The 23,925-nt window shown below is 42.1% G+C and overlaps 1 protein-coding gene across 1 annotated transcript in view; it reads left to right on the forward strand.

Moving 5' to 3' along the window:
- The window catches only part of LOC311143509 (inactive dipeptidyl peptidase 10-like), a gene marked incomplete at both ends in the record, with an annotated part of 296,708 nt that overhangs the window by 183,279 nt on the left and 89,504 nt on the right, over positions 1-23,925 (forward strand). The window contains 2 exons of the mRNA XM_084179335.1: positions 9,097-9,211; positions 11,023-11,118. Coding sequence (XP_084035461.1) covers positions 9,097-9,211; positions 11,023-11,118 — 211 coding nt within the window. The remainder of the gene's footprint in view (positions 1-9,096; positions 9,212-11,022; positions 11,119-23,925) is intronic.

The following is a 23,925-nucleotide window of genomic DNA, read 5'->3' on the forward strand; positions in this document are numbered from 1 at the left end:
ATCTTTGGAGGGAGCTGAAAGTCCGTATTGCCTAGCGACAGCCCCGAAACCTGAAGGATCTGGAGAAGGTCTGTATGGAGGAGTGGGCCAAAATCCCTGCTGTAGTGTGTGCAAACCTGGTCAAGACCTACAGGAAACGTATGATCTCTGTAATTGCAAACAAAGGTTTCTGTAGCAAATATTAAGTTCTGCTTTTCTGATACTTACTTACCTTGCAATACTTATGTCATGCAATAAAATGCAAATTCATTACTTAAAAATCATACAATGTGATTTTCTGGATTTTTGTTTTAGATTCCGTCTCTCACAGTTGATGTGTACCTATGATACAAATTACAGACCTCTACATGCTTTGTAAGTAGGAAAACCTGCAAAATTGGCAGTGTATCAAATACTTGTTCTCCCCACTGTACTTGCAGTGAAGTTGCTCAACAACTACATCACATTAGTCATCTAACAGACTCCCATCCAGAGCGACACACAGAATCAACCAGGGTCAACGCCCTGCTCAAGGGCACGTCGACAGATCTCACAAAAGGTCAAAAACGGGGACCCGAACCAGCGATCCATCAGCCACCGGCCCAAGCTCCCAACTGCCAGGCCACCAGCCCTCCAAGATCCCCCCCCACAGTTCCCCAAGAGCTGCCCCTCAACCATCCGAGACCACCCCCGAGAAAAAATAAATGTTCCATTCCCCACCCCCAAACCCCTGTCCCCAATGCACCAACAGCAACAAAATGAACAAAAGAGAAAAAAAGAAAAGACAAAGGAAAACAGAAAACAATAATGCAAAAAAACTAAAATCATAACAGCAAGGCCAACTGAATATCATTGAATGCATGGATGGCACTATTTATATGTGTGTGTCCGTGTACTGTTGAAGTCGGACGTTTACATAAATTAGGATGGAGTCATTAAAACTCATTTTTCAACCACTCCACAAATTTCTTGTTAACAAACTATAGTTTTGGCAAGTTGGTTAGGACATCTACTTTGTGCATGACACAAGTAATAAAAAAAAAAAAAATTTAAGACAGATTATTTCACTTATAATTCACTGTCTCACAATTCCAGTGGGTCAGAAGTTTACATACACTAAGTTGACTGTGCCTTTAAACAGCTTGGAAAATTCCAGAAAATGATGTCATGGTGTTAGAAGCTTCTGATAGGCTGATTGACAACATTTGAGTCAATTGGAGGTGTACCTGTGGATGTATTTCAAGGCCTACCTTAAAACTCAGTGCCTCGTTGCTTGACATCATGGGAAAATCAAAAGAAATCAGCCAAGACCTCAGAAAAAATATTGTAGACCTCCACAAGTCTGGTTCATCCTTGGAAACAATTTCCAAACGCCTGAAGGTAACACGTTCATCTGTACAAACAATAGTACGCAAGTATAAACACCATGGGACCACGCAGCCATCATACAGCTCAGGAAGGAGACGTGTTCTGTCTCTACAGATGAACGTACTTTGGTGTGAAAAGTGCAAATCAATCCCAGAATAACAGCGAAGGACCTTGTGAAGATGCTGGAGGAAACGGGTACAAAAGTATCTATATCCACAGTAAAACAAGTCCTATATCGACATAACCTGAAAGGCCACTCTGCAAGGAAGAAGCCACTGCTCCAAAACCGCCATAAAATGCCAGACTACGGTTTGCAACTGCACATGGGGACAAAGATCGTACTTTTTAGGGAAATGTCCTCTGGTCTGATGAAACAAAAATAGAACTGTTTGGCCATAATGACCATCGTTATGTTTGGAGTAAAAAGGGGGATGCTTGCAAGCCATAGAACACCATCGCAACCGTGAAGCACGGGGGTGGCAGCATTATGCTGTGGGGGTGCTTTGCTGCAGGAGGGACTGGTGCACTTCACAAAACACATGGCATCATGAGGAAGGAAAATGATGTGGATATATTGAAGCAACATCTCAAGACATCAGTCAGGAAGATAAAGCTTGGTCGCAAATGGGTCTTCCAAATGGACAATGACCCCAAGCATACTTCCAAAGTTGTGGCAAAATGGCTTAAGGACAACAAAGTCAAGGTATTGGAGTGGCCATCACAAAGCCCTGACCTCAATCCTATAGGAAATGTCTGGGCAGAACTGAAAAGCGTGTGCGAGCAAGGAGGCCTACAAACCTGACTCCGTTACACCAGCTCTGTCAGGAGGAATGGGCCAAAATTCACCCAATTTATTGTGGGAAGCTTGTGGAAGGCTACCCGAAACATTTGACACAAGTTAAACAATTTAAAGGCAATGCTATCAAATACTGTGTATGTAAAGTTCTGACCCACTGGGAATGTGATGAAAGAAATAAAACCTGAAATAAATAATTCACTCTACTAAGCTCAGTTGGTAGAGCATGGCGCTTGCAACGCCAGGGTTGTGGGTTCGATTCCCACGGGGGGCCAGTATGAAAAAATAAATAAAATAAATGTATGCACTCACTGACTGTAAGTCGCTCTGGATAAGAGCGTCTGCTAAATGACTTAAATGTAAATGTAATTATTCTGACATTTCACATTCTTAAAATAAAGTGGTGATCCTAACTGACCTAAGACATGGAATTTTTACAAGGATGAAATGTCAGAAATTGTGAAAAACTGAGTTTAAATGGGTAAGGTGTATGTAAACTTCCGACTTCAACTGTATGTGCACATTTGTACATTTGAATGAGAGTGTGTACAGTGAGGGGAAAAAGTAATTGATCCCCTGCTGATTTTGTACTTTTGCCCACTGACAAAGAAATGATCAGTCTATAATTTTAATGGTAGATGTATTTGAACAGTGAGAGACAGAATAACAACAAAGAAATCCAGAAAAACGCATGTCAAAAATGTTATAAATTGATTTGCATTTTAATGAGGGAAATAAGTATTTGACCCCTCTGCAAAACATGACTTAGTACTTGGTGGCAAAACCCTTGTTGGCAATCACAGAGGTCAGACGTTTCTTGTAGTTGGCCACCAGGTTCGCACACATCTCAGGAGGGATTTTGTCCCACTCCTCTTTGCAGATCTTCTCCAAGTCATTAAGGTTTTGTGGCTGACGTTTGGCAACTCGAACCTGTAGCTCCCTCCACAGAGTTTCTATGGGATTAAGATCTGGAGACTGGCTAGGCCACTCCAGGACCTTAATGTGCTTCTTCTTGAGCCACTCCTTTGTTGCCTTGGCCGTGTGTTTTTGGTCATTGTCATGCTGGAATACCCATCCTCGACCCATTTTCAATGCCCTCGTCATTCAGTGGGTGAGATGAGACGGAAACGAGAACATCTGCATAAAATATTTAGCTTCCTCTTTTAAAATATCATTCGGAGAATTATAGATGACTCCATCTTCAGTAATGCGTTTCTGCATTTCTTTTTTATTAGCGTTCCTGTGTTGGAGATTCAGGAAGAATTTGGTGCATATTTCCTTTGTTCTTCTTGTCTCTTTAACCAGAATCTGCTTTTTTTATTGTTGATGAATTTTATATTGAATTACCTCTGAAGGTACATTTAAAGATATCCCAAACAATAGGGGGATTTTGCTGAACCTATATTGTACTGGAAATATTCAGTTATTAATTATTTTGTCTTATTTAAAAATAAATTGTCCTCCAGTAAACTTTGATTACATTTCCAATATCCCCGTCCACGTGGAAATTCTATAAGAGTTATGTGAAGGCCAATTAGATGATGATCCGATTGCATTCTGTCTCCTATTAAAACGTTTTAAATCTTTGATGCAAGAGAGAAAGAGACAAGAAAGTAGTCACAGGATCGATGTCCCGTATACGGGACAGTTGAGCTAACGTGCGCTAATGTGATTAGCATGACTGTTGTAAGTAACAGCAAACTTTACAGGACATGTCTTATATGGGCAGAAAGCTTACATTATTGTTAATCTAACTGCACTGTCCAATTTACAGTAGCTATTACAGTGATAAAATACCATGCTATTGTTTGAGGAGAGTGCACAACAACAAAAAACGTTTCATGGCAACTGGTTTGATACATTCACCTCTGAAGGTAAATAATGTATTTACATTCAGTAATCTTGCTCTGATTTGTCATCCTAACGGTCCCAGAGATAAAATGTAGCATAGATTTGTTTGATAAAATCCATTTTTATATTCAAAATTTAGGAACTGGGTTCTACAGTTTGAACCCCTGCTGTCTCTGGCTCCACACCCACCCCGCCCGGCCATCTAGATGTGTGAAAGTTAGTGTATAAGCTAATGATCCATCATGTATGACATTCCTCGGAGTGTGTAAACTTACATTTTGTATTACCATATCATTTTTGTGTTTTCTATAGTGGTGTACTTGAAAATCTATCAGTTGACCAATTTGGCACATTTGGGCAGACTTGCTACAAAATAGTCCAGTATTGCAATGCTTCACTGGATGAATCAGAAACGTTGCGCGCACACTGCTGCCATCTAATGGCCAGAATATATGTTGCGCCTAAACTGCCAAATTATATTGTGGCCTTTCTCTTGCATTTCAAAGATGCAAGAGAAAGGCCACAATTAATATATATATATATATTAATGTAGGAGAATATAACACATTAGATCTTGTAAAAGATAATACAAACAAATATATATATATATATATATATATATATATATATATTTGTTTGTATTATCTTTTACAAGATCTAATGTGTTATATTCTCCTACATTAATTTCACATTTCCACAAACTTCAAAGTGTTTCCTTTCATATGGTATCAAGAATATGCATATCCTTGCTTCAGGTCCTGAGCTACAGGCAGTTAGATTTGGTTATGTCATTTTAGGCGAAAATTGAAAAAAAGGGTTAGATCCTTAAGAGGTTAAGTCTCCTCCATGTATATCTCACTAGGTCAAGGTTTTTTAGTCTCCAAATATCCTCTATTTCTAATGTGTCCATAATATTTGTGATTTCCTTAAGGGCACATTGATGATAGTTTGTAGAGTGATTCCCTTTACGGTCCATTGAGGTACTTAACACTGTGTTATAGTCTCCCATCATAATGATTTTATCATTTGTTGCCTGTAAGTTCAATAAATTGTTATAAATATGTATGGGTCATCCTGATTTGGACCATATAGATTAATGAGCCAAATCTGTTTTTCATCCACTTTCATATTCAAAAAGATCCACCTTCTTACATTGTATTAACAACTTCATAAATCCCATCCTGAAAACCAAGCACCTGCATTACTCTTCAGTTTTGCATTAACACAGACATAACTAACAGGGCTATTTTATGTGTACCTACAAAACGCTTCAACCCTAACTCCCCATAGACCTGTTTTCCTTCTCCCTTGAGTTTCTTCTCTGACATAGAGAAATGAAGGCTTTGGATGCGTCCCAAATGGCACCCTATTGCATACATAGTGCACTACTTTTGACTTATGGGCCCTGGTCAAAAGTAATGCGCTAAAAATGGAATAAGGGCGCCATTTGGGACGCAGCCTTTGTCTGCTTGCTTATTGCTGGAGCTGTCAGATATTTATTTATGGTTTTCAGTGCCTCTCTGCAACAGAGACTAACACCCCGATGTGGAGTAAAATAAGACATTTGCAAGATGAATGACAGTCTATGACAGAAAATCTAAGGGCAAAAAAATGGGTTGCTAAGAAATGGTGTGGGCAGCCATATTAGTTTTATGACTCTGTTATTTTGTTTGGACTGTAAATCGAAACTAAAACTCTGTCTAGACTGGTGAAAGTAAAGTAAGTTAGACTTGCAGTGCTTGTGGGCGACAAGATTGTCTTGTTGGTATTTAATGTTGCGCTTTAGCTGTCCTTTGCCTATTTTGCCCTTGCCTGTGGATGTGTCTATGTACAGTATGCGTTGTAACACTTTACTTGAAGTGTTGTTTATGAGCATATTGTAAAGTGGCATAAAGTTAAAGGAAAGACAAGTGGTACTGAATGTGTGTGTGTGGGGGGGGGGGGATGGGTCTGTGTGAAACACCCAGGCTATTTTCTCTTCTCCTGGGGGGCTAGGCATTTGTCAGGGCCCTGACATGGTTCCCTAATCCCCATAATGGTAATGGAGAGACGCATTGGGCCAGAACTCTCTCAGTGGCTTTATCTGCTCATAATTGAGTTAATAAATTAAGGATGATGATTCCAAAACTGCAAAGTAGGAAATTGGAGAGAGAGATATTTGAGATGAAGAGAAAAAAGAAGCTCATGCATGGCGGGCTTTGGCAATTTAGAGTTGCTGTCAGCGTTCAAGGACAAGGAAGCCGTTTTATGTGGTAATGATGAAATGAGCGTCAGCCCAACCTCTGATAACATATCAGCCACCTGTGCCCTTTGGGGGCCGTAAATGATATAACACAACGTCCCCAGAACAAGGGTGCGCCCCTACGGCTTTGCCAGGGGATGCAAATGCAGATTGCAGCTGTTGGAGAGGTGCTTGAGCGTTTGAAATTTTTTCGGAGCAGGAGGTACGCGACGGTTTGGTTCATACCTACCTGTGAACCCTCCAAGATACACACGATATAAATCGATACAGATTGCCTCCTCGGGAAAATGGAGCAGAAATTTGACAAAAACCTTTTTTAAACGGTAACCTGGGTCTTACTGGCCATAATTCTACTTTACCCCCTCTAGCCAATCACAACTCAGAAGTGGATTGGAGGCCAGTAATCCCCTCCCTGTACCTGCAGGGTTTTGTGGGTAATTGAGGCCAGGAAAGCCAGTGGTTTGGGTGATGTGGAGAGAGGTCTTAATGTTGCCATCTTATCAGAACTAGCAGATATGGATGGAGGACAGAACCTATTTAAGACCACTGAGGCAGAACTCCTCTGACACTGTGCCACAGCCTCTTAAAGGCCCAGTGCAGTTACAATAATGTTTTTTGTGTCTTTTGTATCATATTGTACAACAGCTGATAAAACACTGTAAAAGTGTGATTATTTTTTATCAATGTTATTGATTCCCACGGGGGGCCAGTATGAAAAAAAAAATGTATGCACTCGCTAACTGTAAGTCGCTCTGGATAAGAGCTTCTGCTAAATGACTAAAATGTAAAATACAAACTGCACAGGACCTTCTAATCAGCAGGTTTGCATGGGCAGCAGTTTCGGTTTTCCATGGTGACATCTCCATGTGGTAAATTGGTTAACAAACCAATAACTAAGAGAGTTCCAAACCTCTGCCAATAACAGCCAGTTTTCAGTTTTCCCCTCCCCACTCAGACCACTCCCAGACAGTCTTAGCAAAATTCTTGCTTGACAAAAAGTAATATTTGCCCATTTTAAAGTTGTGCTATGCAGAAATCGCTCCACCATTTCCTGGTTGCTAAAACTAATAGTTTGCCTAATTTCAGTTTATGTGACAAAAAAAGCTAGTATAGTGTAGAGAATCATTGTACCATCTAAACAGCTGTGAAATATATTTTCCATAAACAAACATATTGTTGTTTCAGCTGTTTGAATCTTGTGTGCAAAACCGAAAGTAAAAGACTCAAATACAAAACTTAAGAACAGGATGCATAGCAATAGCGCACATAGAACAGATCTACCGCTTCTTAGACTTGCTTTCAAGTAGAATGACAGATCTATAACTCACATGTGTATTTGGTCGGGTCGCCCAAAAAGTTACATATTGCCACTTTAAAGGAAATCTATTACAGTAAGGTACTTCATTGTTACCCAGAAATGATTTGATATTGATATAAAAATGGCTGCATTGGGCCTTTAACCCACCACTGCATGGCCATTAAAGTAGGCGGCCATCTTGACCTGTCCTTTCTCCACCCTGTTAACCTGTAAAATTGTTGAACTCAAAACATGTAGTCCTATGCCTGAGTTTTGTTTCTGTCTTGTCGAATAGGGGTTATGACACACAATGATACTGTAGCACAGCTGGTAAAAGGCTGCTTGTTTGTGCCAGGGAGTTGCTTCAGTAGTCATGAAGCAGGAGTATGAGAGAGAGACTCCGAGAGAGTTTTTAATGAAAGCGAGTCAACCATGCAAATAGCCTTTCTCCCTTGAAATGCAAATTATGAAATATTACCTTGCATTTTTCATGAAGTCCCTCAATGCCCTTTCCTCTGAGCCCCTCCATGCAGCTTACAAACAGCTGTTTACCTCTTGAGTTGAATTTAAACACAGAATGCCATAATGTTGCTCGTGTTTATCATTGAGCCCCACCGCGTAGCTTAGAGTGAACCATATCATGCAGATTATTTTGAGACCCACCATGAAGCTGGTTATCAATGCTACTATGCAGCTTACAATGAGCCCCACCATGCAGATCAAGGTGAAATGCTGAAACCTGTAGCTAAAAAATCCACTACAATAAAGCTGAACAAATTACTTTACATTTTTGTGACTATCATTTCCTAGTTTACGTTTTTCTACTCCTACCTAGGGCATGAGTAGATGTTCACTTTCCTATCAAAGTCATTGCTATTGTGACACATTGACCGGCATTCAATCCTAACACATTATGCTGTTTAAGTATTGTGTTTTTTCTCAATTGTTGACATTATATTGTACGGGTTAACCCATGCTGACCCATGCTGCTTCCTATTGTGTCCCTGATTCTAAATGGATGTGTATTACTTGCTCAATGTCTGTCATCTGTGAATTGGATTTGGCTTTCAATTTGTAGCAATTCAACCATATGGCTATGTTTTTTTGTAAGCTCCTACATAACTGACTCAACATAGAATGACTTGTGTATTGACAATCTGTGGTCTTGAAAATAGTTTGTATGGATGGATGCAAAAAAATAAAGTTTGGAAGAAAATCTTGGACTCAAATCTGAAACATTTATGTAGGGTTGTTAGCATGTTAGCATGTTAGTATGTCTAGGTATCTCCACTTTTAGTCGAACGTTGAAATGTATTTTCCAGAACTCCCTTTTAATAACTGTTTCTCTCTCTCTCTTTTTCCCCATTCTCCCTCGCTCTCTCTCTCTCTCTCTCTCTCTCCCTCTCTCTTACCCTCCCTTCCCCACTCTCTCTCTCTCTCTCTCTCTCTCTCTCTCTCTCTCTCTCTCTCTCTCTCTCTCTCTCTCTCTCTCTCTCTCTCTCTCTCTCTCTCTCTCTCTCTCTCTCTCTCCCTCCCTTCTTCCCTCTCTCTCTCTCTTTACAGGACCTTGGTGCGGGAGCTCCACCTGAGAGGAACTGGAAAGGGATTGTTATCGCTCTGCTGGTTATACTGGGGGTCTGCTCTCTGATCACATTGTCTGTCATCCTCCTCACTCCAGGTACAGTACTGAACATGGAGAATTAGTATATTACTTTATTAACCGGATTTGTATTATGCAGGATAGACATAGTATGTGTGCCAGAGGTGGTTCAGTGCCTTTTGTTTGGCAGGCTATTGGTGACAGTAAGGAAATTAGCCCCAAAATTGTATTATTGTCTAACATATCTCTACTTTCAATGATCAAATTTGAGCTACATGTTCAGTTGTGCTACTAATTTCTAATACGGAATTGGGATTTCTGCCTGCACCTTTGAATTAACTTAATTTCAGCACTCACCTATTGATCAACCTCCTCAATTTACTGCAATGAAGAACAGTTTATGCTGAGTGACGTACACAGACATGTTTGGAATGACTCACAGATACACAGAGACCACACTGTCCCCTGGTGTTCCAGGCTATTTAAAACCCCTCAAATGTCTGCTGGGCTAGCTATCTATTGCATGTGGCTGCCACATCATTTACAAACAGGAGTGCTCTGTAGTTATCTAGCCCAGGCCAACATGGCTGACATTCAAAATCATTTGGCACTCCATTTGGCCCTCCTCTCTCGCTGCACAATTAGCAGCTGTCCAAGTCAACAGTAGTTTACAATTGGCTTAACAACATTCTATTTTACTAATGGCTTAACATTTTATAATTAAAATATGTTTACCTAGGCAATGTTTACACAGCTGAGGGATTTTAGGTCAGATAACAACCATGTTAATGACCATTGCATGTATGGGTTGTGTGTGTGTGTGTGTGTGCGTGCGTGCGTGCGTGTGCATGTTCTATTGTTTTTTTCCCCAATATAATTTCTCCATATCTCTTTCTCTTTCTGTCTTTTGCTCTCCCTCCCCCTCTATCACTCCCTACCTCACTCTTACACCCCTGACTCCCTCTTCATCTGTATTTAAAAGGTTGCTCAAAGTATCTGCCTCTAGAGCAGGTGAAGCGATCCAAGTGCATCCAATCTTCTTATAAGATTTGATCCTGACTTATTTTATTCATAAAGGCTAAAGTAAGCATGACACTCTCAAGAGTCCTGCAAAAAAAAACTCCATAGCTGCCCTAGATTAAAGTCCCTGTTTACAGACCACTCCACCTCTCTACTACATGTGATATTCATCTGAGTGTCATTTGTCAGACTAAAGCACAGACCTAAGACATTATAAACACCTGGATGGTTATGTGTATACTCTTTTATAAAACTGGCTGTTTGGATCCTGGATGCTGATTGGACGAGCAGCATTCCAGTCCATGGTGTATTGGCCATCACAGACACCCCTATGCCTGCTAACAGTTCCATCTGAAAATTATCAAGAATATCATGTTCATGTTGCTGTCCGAATCATCTCTTGTATTTATCTCAACTTGTACATTATTTCCCCTCGCTTCCAGCCTAGCATTTAGTTTGGTACAGCAGGGGTTAAAATAAACCTCGCTGTCTGCCTGTCCGACCTCAGAATTTCGATCTCTGTAGAGTGAAAGGCAATCTCTTGGCGGCATCTGCCTGGGATAAATTCTAGGTCAGGACCAAGAAGACAGTCTTGTCCTTGATTGGAGACTAACCTGATGCTTTCTGGTAACTGGGTTCCTCAGAAAGACTTTGATGCAGCACACTTCACAATACAAAAAAAAGAAGCAATAGTACAACATTTTCCTTTAGTATCATATGCGTTATTGTCACTACTCGCTCCATGTGTGAGAGAATAAACAATGCAGGAGATATCAATAATGATAAAATAATGATTTGATCATTATTGAGTTCCAAGTTATGATAGAGTTTGGAATTAATGCACTTGTATGTTGTTGTTTTTTTTGCAGCGGACAGCCAAGCTGGCAGTGATACAAAACTCACCGTGGAAGATCTGTTCAAGCCTGAGTTTGTGGTCCATGACCCAGAGGCCAAATGGATCAACGGTAAGTGCCAACACGTACTCCACAGTGCTGCCATTGGCAAGCAACCATAACGAGATTTTAGAGCAGTTCTCTCTAGTGATTTGTTGATGGAGCTCTCATCAACATATCATCTCACTTGGGATAATGGACATTTTGATGCAACTTGGTTGCAATGTTTTGGTGAGGAGAATCTTGTGTGACATGGTGCATGTCTTTTAAACAAGGTGGCACAGATTGGCTATAAACAGTCCTTAGTCTCACTGTTGGGAGTTTATTGTGTCTGACGTTAATGTGAATTAGTTATTTAAGTGTTTTTGTAACTGAGCAGTGTGTTATTAGCCACAAATTACTGTGCCAGGGTCTAGGGCGAGTAGGTGGAGCTATTGCATTGGTCTTTGTTTTCAAAGTTAGGCTTCATTGATACAGAGTATCTCACTTTGGCTACCTGCGCTACCTACGAACTGTCTCATTGTTCCCAAAATAACATCCTGAGTTATACTAACATCTGTTTGTTGGAGGCACTTAGCACATTTACGTAAAAGTACACACTACTTCAAAATCCCATCTTTGACGTTAACAAGATCTTGATATACTGTGAGTCTGCAGTCGGTTCTGCAAAGCGAAAACAAAGGGCGCAGTTTCTTTGACAACAAAGGGACGATCCCTCACCTGCCTTCACCGTTTTTTAGAATGAGCCGCAGTAAAACCAGCTTGTATAATTCATCGTCAAACTAAACCAGGCTTGCATGTCACATACCCCTGCCTTCATGTATGTATTTTCTGTCCCTCTGATACATATTTAAATTGTATTGATTCCTTATCTGCTGGAGGGGGCTTGTATGTAAAAAATAAGGCCCTGGAAGTGCAGATCTCTGAATAAAACGTTAAGTGAAGCACAAGTGAATCTGATTATGGTTGTGTTGTATGGAGAGGTTAACGATAACTTTGACAGGATAGGACTCCGACTTCCTAAGACGCTCTGGAGATCCAAGTTACCATCCATTTCTCTATTCTGCTCCCCCGATGCCATTTGGGTTGTTTGTTTCAGATTCCTCTCTGCCCATAACTGCATGACTTCGCTCGCTCGCAGCCAGAGGGCATGGGGAAGAGGCAAGGCCTTTCTCTACATCAATATTGAATCCCCTCAGTGACATTTCTCCACTATCTCCTCTGCACCGTCTCAATCCCAGAGCTGACCTCAGGCTAGAGATGGAGAGGGCTAAATTGCGTCGAGCCAGTCAGAAATCCAGGTTTATGCGGGACGGCTTTGATGATAGATGGAGCCCAGACAAATAGGATGAAATAACAAATAGACAGGGAGTGTAACATGGGATAGCTGAGATTGATCATGGTGTGGCTTTGGAGGTTTTAGATGATCCAGATAATACTTATTTGAGAGAGAAGCTATAGAAAGTATAGATTGGAAGGTATATGGTATGTGGAAATGTATATGTGCAAGGTTAGAATAAAAATGATAGTTATTATAGATTGCAGAGGGTGAATGTGTGGAATATATTAAATGGTTGATGGGAGAATCAATGGCAGAGTGTAAACGGAATGTACAGTAGAAACCTTGATTGATACTGCCTCTCTTAAGCACATGGGCTAAAGAGTCCATTGACAGAGATTAAATACTGCTGCTATGGATGGATGATACAAATTGATGTTAAGAACAAATGATTTGTAAGATGGAAGGGATAGTTTAAGAGGATAAATGAGTGAAATCAGTTCTTAAGTTCTTGGTTTTACAGACCATTGTTCCCCAGAAACACATCACCATTTGAGCTTGTCGCTATTATGTATCCCTAGACTTGAGTTGGATATGTACAGTGGGGAGAACAAGTATTTGATACACTGCCGATTTTGCAGGTTTTCCTACTTACAAAGCATGTAGAGGTCTGTAATTTTTTATCATAGGTACACTTCAACTGTGAGAGACGGAATCTAAAACAAAAATCCAGAAAATCACATTGTATGATTTTTAAGTAATTAATTTGCATATTATTAAATGACATAAGTATTTGATCACCTACCAACCAGTAAGAATTCCGGCTCTCACAGACCTGTTAGTTTTTCTTTAAGAAGCCCTCCTGTTCTCCACTCATTACCTGTATTAACTGCACCTGTTTGAACTCGTTACCTGTATAAAAGACACCTGTCCACACACTCAATCAAACAGACTCCAACCTCTCCACAATGGCCAAGACCAGAGAGCTGTGTAAGGACATCGGGGATACAATTGTAGACCTGCACAAGGCTGGGATGGGCTACAGGACAATAGGCAAGCAGCTTGGTGAGAAGGCAACAACTGTTGGCGCAATTATTAGAAAATGGAAGAAGTTCAAGATGACGGTCAATCACCCTCGGTCTGGGGCTCCATGCAAGATCTCACCTCGTAGCTCAGCTGGTAGAGCACGGCGCTTGTAACGCCAAGGTAGTGGGTTCGATCCCCGGGACCACCCATACACAAAAATGTATGCACGCATGACTGTAAGTCGCTTTGGATAAAAGCGTCTGCTAAATGGCATATTATTATTATTATCATGAGGAAGGTGAGGGATCAGCCCAGAACTACACGGCAGGACCTGGTCAATGACCTGAAGAGAGCTGGGACCACAGTCTCAAAGAAAACCATTAGTAACACACTACGCCGTCATGGATTAAAATCCTGCAGCGCACGCAAGGTCCCCCTGCTCAGGCCAGCGCATGTCCAGGCCCGTCTGAAGTTTGCCAATGACCATCTGGATGATCCAGAGGAGGAATGGGAGAAGGTCATGTGGTCTAATGAGACAAAAATAGAGCTTTTTGGTCTAAACTCCACTCGCCGTGTTTGGAGGAAGAAGAAGGATGAGTACAACCCCAAGAACACCATCCCAACCATGAAGCACGGAGGTGGAAACATCATTCTTTGGGGATGCTTTTCTGCAAAGGGGACAGGACGACTGCACCGTATTGAGGGGAGGATGGATGGGGCCATGTATCGCGAGATCTTGGCCAACAACCTCCTTCCCTCAGTAAGACCATTGAAGATGGGTCGTGGCTGGGTCTTCCAGCATGACAATGACCCGAAACACACAGCCAGGGCAACTAAGGAGTGGCTCCGTAAGAAGCATCCCAAGGTCCTGGAGTGGCCTAGCCAGTCTCCAGACCTGAACCCAATAGAAAATCTTTGGAGGGAGCTGAAAGTCCGTATTGCCCAGCGACAGCCCCGAAACCTGAAGGATCTGGAGAAGGTCTGTATGGAGGAGTGGGCCAAAATCCCTGCTGCAGTGTGTGCAAACCTGGTCAAGACCTACAGGAAACGTATGATCTCTGTAATTGCAAACAAAGGTTTCTGTACCAAATATTAAGTTCTGCTTTTCTGATGTATCAAATACTTATGTCATGCAATAATATGCAAATTAATTACTTAAAATCATACAATGTGATTTTCTGGATTTTTGTTTTAGATTCCGTCTCTCACAGTTGAAGTGTACCTATGATAAAAATTACAGACCTCTACATGCTTTGTAAGTAGGAAAACCTGCAAAATCGGCAGTGCATCAAATACTTGTTCTCCCCACTATATCAACTTAAAACTCAATTTCCCCATTTATTTACTCATCTCCTATAGGTTTTTGTTGCCTGTTGACTGCCACATCTGTACTGGAATGTATTAGCTAACAAACATGTTGCCCTGGGAATCCACTCAACCTACTGCCAGTCAAGTCAATGGCAACGATTTAAAAAACGTTTTACTTCAGAATTTTAAGCTAGGAAGTGTAAATGGTATTAATCAAGCTAGCCAGCTAGTTAAACATACAAAAAACAATATAAAATGAAAAACGAAATGTAAAATCTACATGACTAGCTAGCTAGCGAATTGACCTGTTTGTCCCATGAACTTAGCGTGGGTTACGGTTAACATGCTAATCGATTAGCATGCACACCACTGTGGATATTTTCAGCTGTTAAACATGACAAACTGAACACATTATGTATTTATTTAAGCACCATGATATAATGTTGTAGTGGAGCAAAATATGTGATGTGAATGGCCAACATTTCACTCCAACGGGAGTTGATTTTTCTCTCGCTTCAGCTCAAACACGGTTCCGATTTTTTCCTAAATATTTTGGAACAGCAGACTGATCACATGACCAATATCTGTGCTCTGATTGGAGGATTCCTACAAATTGCCCACTAAGTGGAGCTGCCGATCAAGATTCCCAGATAATAAAATGTTACTCATTTTCAATGTAAAAATAGTTGCATCAACCATTGCTGGCAACTTTGCTCGGCAATATTGCCCAAACAAAATCCCAGTGTATCATGGCCTTTATCCTTACTAGTAGTTTCAGTAACCAGTCAGTTCTATTATGTCCTAAATCTTACTCTGTTCCTTGGAAAAGTTTATTGTTTTAGACTTTATGTTGGGTAAAGCTGAAATAATGTATACATTCTTGGATTTGTCATTATGCTCTCCATTACTGCCGTCTCTCACAGTTGAAGTGTACCTATGATAAAAATTACAGACCTCTACATGCTTTGTAAGTAGGAAAACCTGCAAAATCGGCAGTGTATCTAATACTTGTTCTCCCCACTGTATCTGGAGAGTTGGATATCTATATACCCAGCAAACATGGAACTATCCTACAACAGTTAGGTAACATTCCATGCCAAGATAAGAATATCTCTCTATGCATTAATTCATCCATACATCCATCTATCCATCCCTTTATCTTGTCAGTTGACAGTAATTAAAAATGTTGCATCACTGCATGTTGTTGAATTGTAATTCCAGTGTGTCCAGTTATTATTTTATTATTTAATTTTTCTGTGATTTTTACACCCTTTTTCTCCCCAATTTCGTGATTACGATCTTGTCTCATTGCTGCAACTCCCCAACGGGCTCGGGAGAGGCGAAGGTCGAGTCATGCATCCTCTAAAACATGACCCGCCAAGCCGTGCTTCTTACCACCCGCACGCTTAACCCGGAAGCCAGCCGCACCAATTTGTCAGAGGAAACACCGTTCAATTGACGATCGAAGTCAGCCTGCAGGCGCCCGGCCCACCACAAGGAGTCGCTAGAGCACGATGAGCAAAGTAATGCCACCCAGGCCAAACCCTCCCCTAACCCGGACGATGCTGGGCCAATTGTGCGCCGCCCTATGGGACTCACGGTCACGGCCGGTTGTGACACAGCCTGGGATCGAACCTACCCGCTTAACCCGGAAGCCAGCCGCACAAATGTGTCAGAGGAAACACCGTTCAACTGACGACCATGGTCAGCCTGCAGGCTCCCGGCCCACCACAAGGAGTCGCTAGAGCACGATGAGCCAAGTAAAGCCCTCCCGGCCAAACCCTCCCCTAATCCGGACAACGCTGGGCCAATTGTGCGCCACCCTATGGGACTCCCGATCACAGCCGGTTGTGATACAGCCCGATATCGAACCCGGGTCTGTAGTGATGCCTCTAGCACTGCGATGTAGTGCCTTAGACCGCTATGCCACTCGGGAGGCCCTGTCCATTTATTATTAATGAAAATCAGTATAAACATTACAGGGGTAGACAGCTGGCTAATGTATGCAAATCTGTAAAGTATGAAGTAGAATGTGTACCCCAGCTATTGATTTCTGTGTCGGCATTTGTGTGTGTATGCCTCTGTGTATGTGCGTGTCTCACAGTCACAGTCAGCCACTGTCACGCCATGCTCTCTCTCTGGGCTGTCAGTCTCTATCAGTATTAGCACAGCCTTCCCTTGAGGGCTGAACATCCTCAACCTAACAGTGACAATCTGGTGAGAAGAGTACGTCACATCAACTTGCATCTTGTAGTTCAGTCACATAACACAGGAGTTACCAGTTGGCTCTAATACCCTCTCAAGTCCTAAGGCAATTGGCAATTTTTGGTGGCAATATTACTGAGCAATGTCGCTGGCAACAGAGTGGTGTATGAGACACTAGAGCAATGATGAGCAATGAGCAATATGGACATGAATAATATATTTCATATGAGTAGTATAAACAGTGGGGAGAACAAGTATTTGATGCACTCCCGATTTTGCAGGTTTTCCTACTCACAAAGCATGTAGAGGTCTGTAATTTTTATCATAGGTACACTTCAACTGTGAGAGACGGAATCTAAAACAAAAATCCAGAAAATCACATTGTATGATTTTAAGTAATTAATTTGCATATTATTGCATGACATAAGTATTTGATACATCAGAAAAGCAGAACTTAATATTTGGTACAGAAACCTTTGTTTGCAATTACAGAGATCATACGTTTCCTGTAGGTCTTGACCAGGTTTGCACACACTGCAGCAGGGATTTTGGCCCACTCCTCCATACAGACCTTCTCCAGATCCTTCAGGTTTCGGGGCTGTCGCTGGGCAATACGGACTTTCAGCTCCCTCCAAAGATTTTCTATTGGGTTCAGGTCTGGAGACTGGCTAGGCCACTCCAGGACCTTGAGATGCTTCTTACGGAGCCACTCCTTAGTTGCCCTGGCTGTGTGTTTCGGGTCGTTGTCATGCTGGAAGACCCAGCCACGACCCATCTTCAATGCTCTTACTGAGGGAAGGAGGTTGTTGGCCAAGATCTTGCGATACATGGCCCCATCCATCCTCCCCTCAATACGGTGCAGTCGTCCTGTCCCCTTTGCAGAAAAGCATCCCCAAAGAATGATGTTTCCACCTCCATGCTTCACGGTTGGGATGGTGTTCTTGGGGTTGTACTCATCCTTCTTCTTCCTCTAAACACGGCGAGTGGAGTTATATTTTTGTCTCATCAAACCACATTACCTTCTCCCATTCCTCCTCTGGATCATCCAGAATGTCATTGGCAAACTTCAGACGGGCCTGGACATGCGCTGGCTTGAGCAGGGGGACCTTGCGTGCTCTGCAGGATTTTAATCCATGATGCCGTAGTGTGTTACGCCGGCAGGTAGCTTAGTGGTTAAGTGCGTTGTGCCAGTAGCCGAAAGGACGCTGGTTCTAATCCCCGAGCCGACTAGGTAAAAAATCTGTCGATGTGCCCTTAAGCAAGGCACTCAATCCTAATTGCTCCTGTAAGTTGCTCTGGATACGAGCGTTAGCTAAATGACTAAAATGTAAATGTTTTCTTTGAGACTGTGGTCCCAGCTCTCTTCAGGTCATTAACCAGGTCCTGCCGTGTAGTTCTGGGCTGATCCCTCACCTTCCTCATGATCATTGATGCCCCACAAGGTGAGATCTTGCATGGAGCCCCAGACCGAGGTTGATTGACAGTCATCTTGAACTTCTTCCATTTTCTAATAATTGCGCCAACAGTTGTTGCCTTCTCACCACGCTGCTTGCCTATTGTCCTGTAGCCCATCCCAGCCTTGTGCAGGTCTACAATTGTATCCCCGATGTCCTTACACAGCTCTCTGGTCTTGGCCATTGTGGAGAGGTTGGAGTCTGTTTGATTGAGTGTGTGGACAGGTGTCTTTTATACAGGTAACGAGTTCAAACAGGTGCAGTTAATACGGGTAATGAGTGGAGAACAGGAGGGCTTCTTAAAGAAAAACTAACAGGGCTGTGAGAGCCAGAATTCTTACTGGTTGGTAGGTGATCAAATACTTATGTCATGCAATAAAATGCAAATTAATTACTTAAAAATCATACAATGTGATTTTCTGGATTTTTGTTTTAGATTCCGTCTCTCGCAGTTGAAGTGTACCTATGATAAAAATTACAGACCTCTACATGCTTTGTAAGTAGGAAAACCTGCAAAATCGGCAGTGCATCAAATACTTGTTCTCCCCACTATATCAACTTAAAACTCAATTTCCCCATTTATTTACTCATCTCCTATAGCTTTTTGTTGCCTGTTGACTGCCACAGCTGTACTGGAATGTATTAGCTAACAAACATGTTGCCCTGGGAATCCACTCAACCTACTGCCAGTCAAGTCAATGGCAACGATTTAAAAAACGTTTTACTTCAGAATTTTAAGCTAGGAAGTGTAAATGGTATTAATCAAGCTAGCCAGCTAGTTAAACATACAAAAAACAATATAAAATGAAAAACTAAATGTAAAATCTACATGACTAGCTAGCTAGCGAATTGACCTGTTTGTCCCATGAACTTAGCGTGGGTTACGGTTAACATGCTAATCGATTAGCATGCACACCACTGTGGATATTTTCAGCTGTTAAACATGACAAACTGAACACATTATGTATTTATTTAAGCACCATGATATAATGTTGTAGTGGAGCAAAATATGTGATGTGAATGGCCAACATTTCACTCCAACGGGAGTTGATTTTTCTCTCGCTTCAGCTCAAACACGGTTCCGATTTTTTCCTAAATATTTTGGAACAGCAGACTGATCACATGACCAATATCTGTGCTCTGATTGGAGGATTCCTACAAATTGCCCACTAAGTGGAGCTGCCGATCAAGATTCCCAGATAATAAAATGTTACTCATTTTCAATGTAAAAATAGTTGCATCAACCATTGCTGGCAACTTTGCTCGGCAATATTGCCCAAACAAAATCCCAGTGTATCATGGCCTTTATCCTTACTAGTAGTTTCAGTAACCAGTCAGTTCTATTATGTCCTAAATCTTACTCTGTTCCTTGGAAAAGTTTATTGTTTTAGACTTTATGTTGGGTAAAGCTGAAATAATGTATACATTCTTGAATTTGTCATTATGCTCTCCATTACTGCGGGTGGTTCAGGATACGGTTATTTCATGAAATCCCCAACCAGACAGACACCCTAAGGCACAGGGATCAGTGCAGCCACAGCTCCTGGAATGTACAGGTAATGGACATGTTGGGACATAGGGACATGTTGATGGGTACTGAAACATATGGTCACATACCTAAGTCTTAAATGTGGAAGTGCTCCACTGTCCACACAAGGTTAGTCGTACTCACCTAACTTGAACTTACCGATGACAAATGCTTACGCATTCTGACTTGTACACAGAAAAAAATTGACACATACTGAACGACTCAAGTTATGAGTACACAAATGCATAGATATGTTGACTCAATCTAACACATGTTGACCCCTGCTGAACATACTGCTGCAATCTTACCCACATACATGCACCCACTGGCACAGTCTTTCCTACAGATACATTTCATTTTACTGACTCATACCGACACATTGAAAGACTCATCCCTATTTGCACAGACATAGCCAATGATGGTAAGATGATCAGTGTTGTCAACTGCCTGGAGGTGAGTAGTTCACCTTGGTACACATTACTCACACTAGGGCAGTGCTTGGTGAATCATTGTTTTTATCCACCGCTTATTCTAAATTGAGGAACTGGCGTGGCCCTATAGCCCTGAAGCTACACAGTCAATGATTAGGTTAAAGGTGTTCAGTGGAGGCAGAATTTTGAGTGTGTAGAGAGAACAGCTCAGCTTGGATGTAGGCTGCATGACTTACTATTTAGCTACAGACTGTGGCTGCAGAGCTGAACAGTGATATCAGACCATGCTCAGGGTTTATCTTTCTTTAGATTGCCAGATTGCAGAGCAGTTCTGAACTTTGTGTGTCACTCTCACACCCCACCCGTATGCTTCATCTTGGGTTCTGTCACAGTAACCCTCCACCCCACCTGGATTCGCTCTAATTTACCTCATTAGCTCTGTAATGAATTCAATTAAGTCACTATATTCCCCTGCCGCTTGCCATTAAGAAGCCAGAGGTAAAGAACGGCCTCAGTCTTGTCGGCTGCCAATGATCAGTAGTGCAGGATGCAAAGAACAGATCAGGAAGTACAGTGGAGTCCCATTTTAGAGTGTTTTTCCTCTTGCATGCTTCTGCAGCATCGTTCTCCGGGGTTAATGAGAAATCCCATGCTCCGGTGCCTGCCATTAATTAACATTAGAGACTCCTCAAGCTGCAATGTAGGGCATCAGAGTAGGGGAGAATGCGCCAGGCCTGTGTGTGTGTGTTTGTCATACTTACGACAAAGACAAATATTCTGTTTGTAAATGCAGCCTTGTTCGTGCAACATCCTCCAAAGCCAGTCAACTGCGGTGCAGAGGCCTCTATAAAGCTTGATGTATTCACTATTCTTCTCCCTCTATTGCAAGGCTACTGTGACACCAATCAATTCCAGTAAGTGCTGGCTCGCCCATTATCCCAGTTCTGAACAGTGAGGAAAAACTATTAAAACTATGCAACAGTATATTTTCAGTCTATTGCATTATCTTTTTGCCTCTTTGACTCTTCTGCTCTCATTGTTCCTAGTTTTACAGGAGTTGTTAGGAGTTGTACGGTGTGCCTCAGTGTGTCCGTTAGTTCAGCATAATCAGATTAAGAGGAAAAGCCTGCCACTGTGTCTTATTTGCCAAGTCATTAGTCTGTTTTTCCTGCTTATGTTGGGTAAAAAATCACTTTTGACTTGGAATACCCAACAGACCTGCCAAAAATACAAAGAGGGAACGCTTCTCTCAGAAAGATACACATAGACAAAGACTAAGAAAGCAATAGAAAGACAGAGAAACAGATATACATCCAGAGATATGAAAGAGATGTAGGAGTATAGAGAGACATTTTCTACAAAGTGGGACGTGGAAACAGTGAGGTCTCCAACAGAGAAGCACAAGACGAAAGTGAGATATCTGTCTCGGTCTCTGATGAGGAGAACCCTTCCAGTCCCGTGGTGTTCCTCACACCCATGTGGGGCAGTTGAAAATGACTGCCTTGAACGCCTGTTGATTGCCATTATCGGAATCTGTCATCTCCCGTCGATACTGGCCAGACAGTGGGTCTCCAGCCCACTGGATTCCCATTGATTTCCCAATCCCATAACATGGAAAACTGGCAACATTCTCCCTTTGTAATACACAGTAATACACCGTTCCATTCTGTGTCACACTGTTTCGACAGAGAAGGCCATTTAGTGGCATCCTAACGAGTCTAGGGTATTGATTGGCTCTCACCTGGTGGTGAAGAGGAGGGAGGGCCAATGAGAGCAGACAGTGATGTATTGGATAAGGGTTCCTGGCTGGCAGGGCTCAGCACTAGGCCGGCACGGGTTAGAGCCACCAATCACTGCTCATTTTGAAGTTTGGAAATCGACTCTGTGACAGCACATAGGACTCACTTTAAAGCCGGAAGATTTTAAATGACACTTACATTGTGTGGATGCTCTGACCTTCATAGCATCTTCTGTGTGACCTTTACAACTGTCTACTGACTGCAAAGACCCCTGCCTTTCCTCAGCACTGATCAAATCAAACAAAATCAAGACCATGAGACGATTATGTCTAGCCCATGTGGTGCAGGTGCACCATCAATAAGTGGGATCAAATTAGAGAGTTATGGACATTTTCGTGCTGCAATACTAGAATACATAATCAGTACATTGAATTGTTATTAGCTACCTGTCATGCAATGCGTGGTTTGGGTATAACATAATGGTATAGCAAATGCAGCAATAGGTCATTAAGGTATAGTGCATTCGGAAAGAATTCAGATCCCTTGACTTTTTCCAAATTTTGTTACGTTACAGCCGTATTCTTAACTGTATTACATAGTTTTTCCCCTTAGCAATCTACACACAATACCCCATAATGACAAAGCAAAAACAGGTTTTTCATAATTTTTGCAAATGTATTACAAATTATAAAACTGAAATAATTACATTTACATAAGTATTCAGACCCTTTCCTCAGTACTTTGTTGAAGCATCTTTGGCAGCGATTACAGCTTTGAGTCGTCTTGGGTATGACGCTACAAGCTTGGCACACCTGTATTTGGGAAGTTTCTCCCATTCTTCTTGGCAGATCCTCTCAAGCTCTGTCAGATTGGATGGGGAGCGTCGCTGCACAGCTATTTTCAGGTCTCTCCAGAGATGTTCGATTGGGTTCATGTCCGGGCTCTGGCTGAGCCACTCAAGGACATTCTCCTGCGTTGTCTTGGCTGTGTGCTTATGGAAGGTGAACCTTCGCCCCAGTCTGAGGTCCTGAGTGCTCTGGAGAAGGTTTTCATCAAGGATCTCTGTATACTTTGCTCCGTTCATCTTTCCCTCGATCCTGACTAGTCTCCCAGTCCCTGCCGCTGAAAAACATCCACCATGCTTCACCGTAGGGATGGTGCCAGGTTTCCTCCTGATGTGACGCATGAAATTCAGGCCAAAGAGTTCAATCTCGGTTTCATCAGAACAGAGAATCTTGTTTCTCATGGTCTGAGTCCTTTAGGTGACTTTTGGCAAATCCCAAGTGGGCTGTCATGTGCCTTTTACTGAGGAGTGGCTTCTGTCTGGCTACTCTACCATAAAGGCCTGATTGGTGGAGTGCTGCAGAGATTGTTGTCCTTCAGGAAGATTCTCCCATCTCCACAGAGGAATTCTGGAGCTCTGTCAGTATGACCATCAGGTTCTTGGTCACCTTCCTGACCAAGGCCTTTCTCCCCCGATTGCCCAGTTTGGCCGGGAAGCCAGCTCTAGGAAGAGTCTTGGTGGTTCCAAACTTCTTCCATTTAAGAAGGATGGAGGCCACTGGGTTCTTGGGGACCTTCAATGCCGCAGAAATTTTTTGGTACCCTTCCCCAGAGATGTGCCTCAACACAATTCTGTCTCGGGGCTCTATGGGCAATTCCTTCGACCTCATGGCTTGGTTTTTGCTCTGACATGTACTGTCAACTGTGGGACCTTATATAGACAGGTGTGTTTCTTTCCAAATCATGTCCAATCAATTGAATTTAACACAGGTGGATTCCAATCAAGTTGTAGAAATGTCTTAAGGATGATCAATGAAAACAGTATGCACCTGAGCTCAATTTCGAGTCTCATAGCAAGGGGTATGAATACTTATGTAAATAACGTATTTCAGTTTTTTTTTTTTTT

The sequence above is a fragment of the Coregonus lavaretus genome (genome assembly GCF_964263955.1).
Source record: "Coregonus lavaretus genome assembly, chromosome: 16".
Lineage (NCBI taxonomy): Eukaryota > Metazoa > Chordata > Actinopteri > Salmoniformes > Salmonidae > Coregonus > Coregonus lavaretus.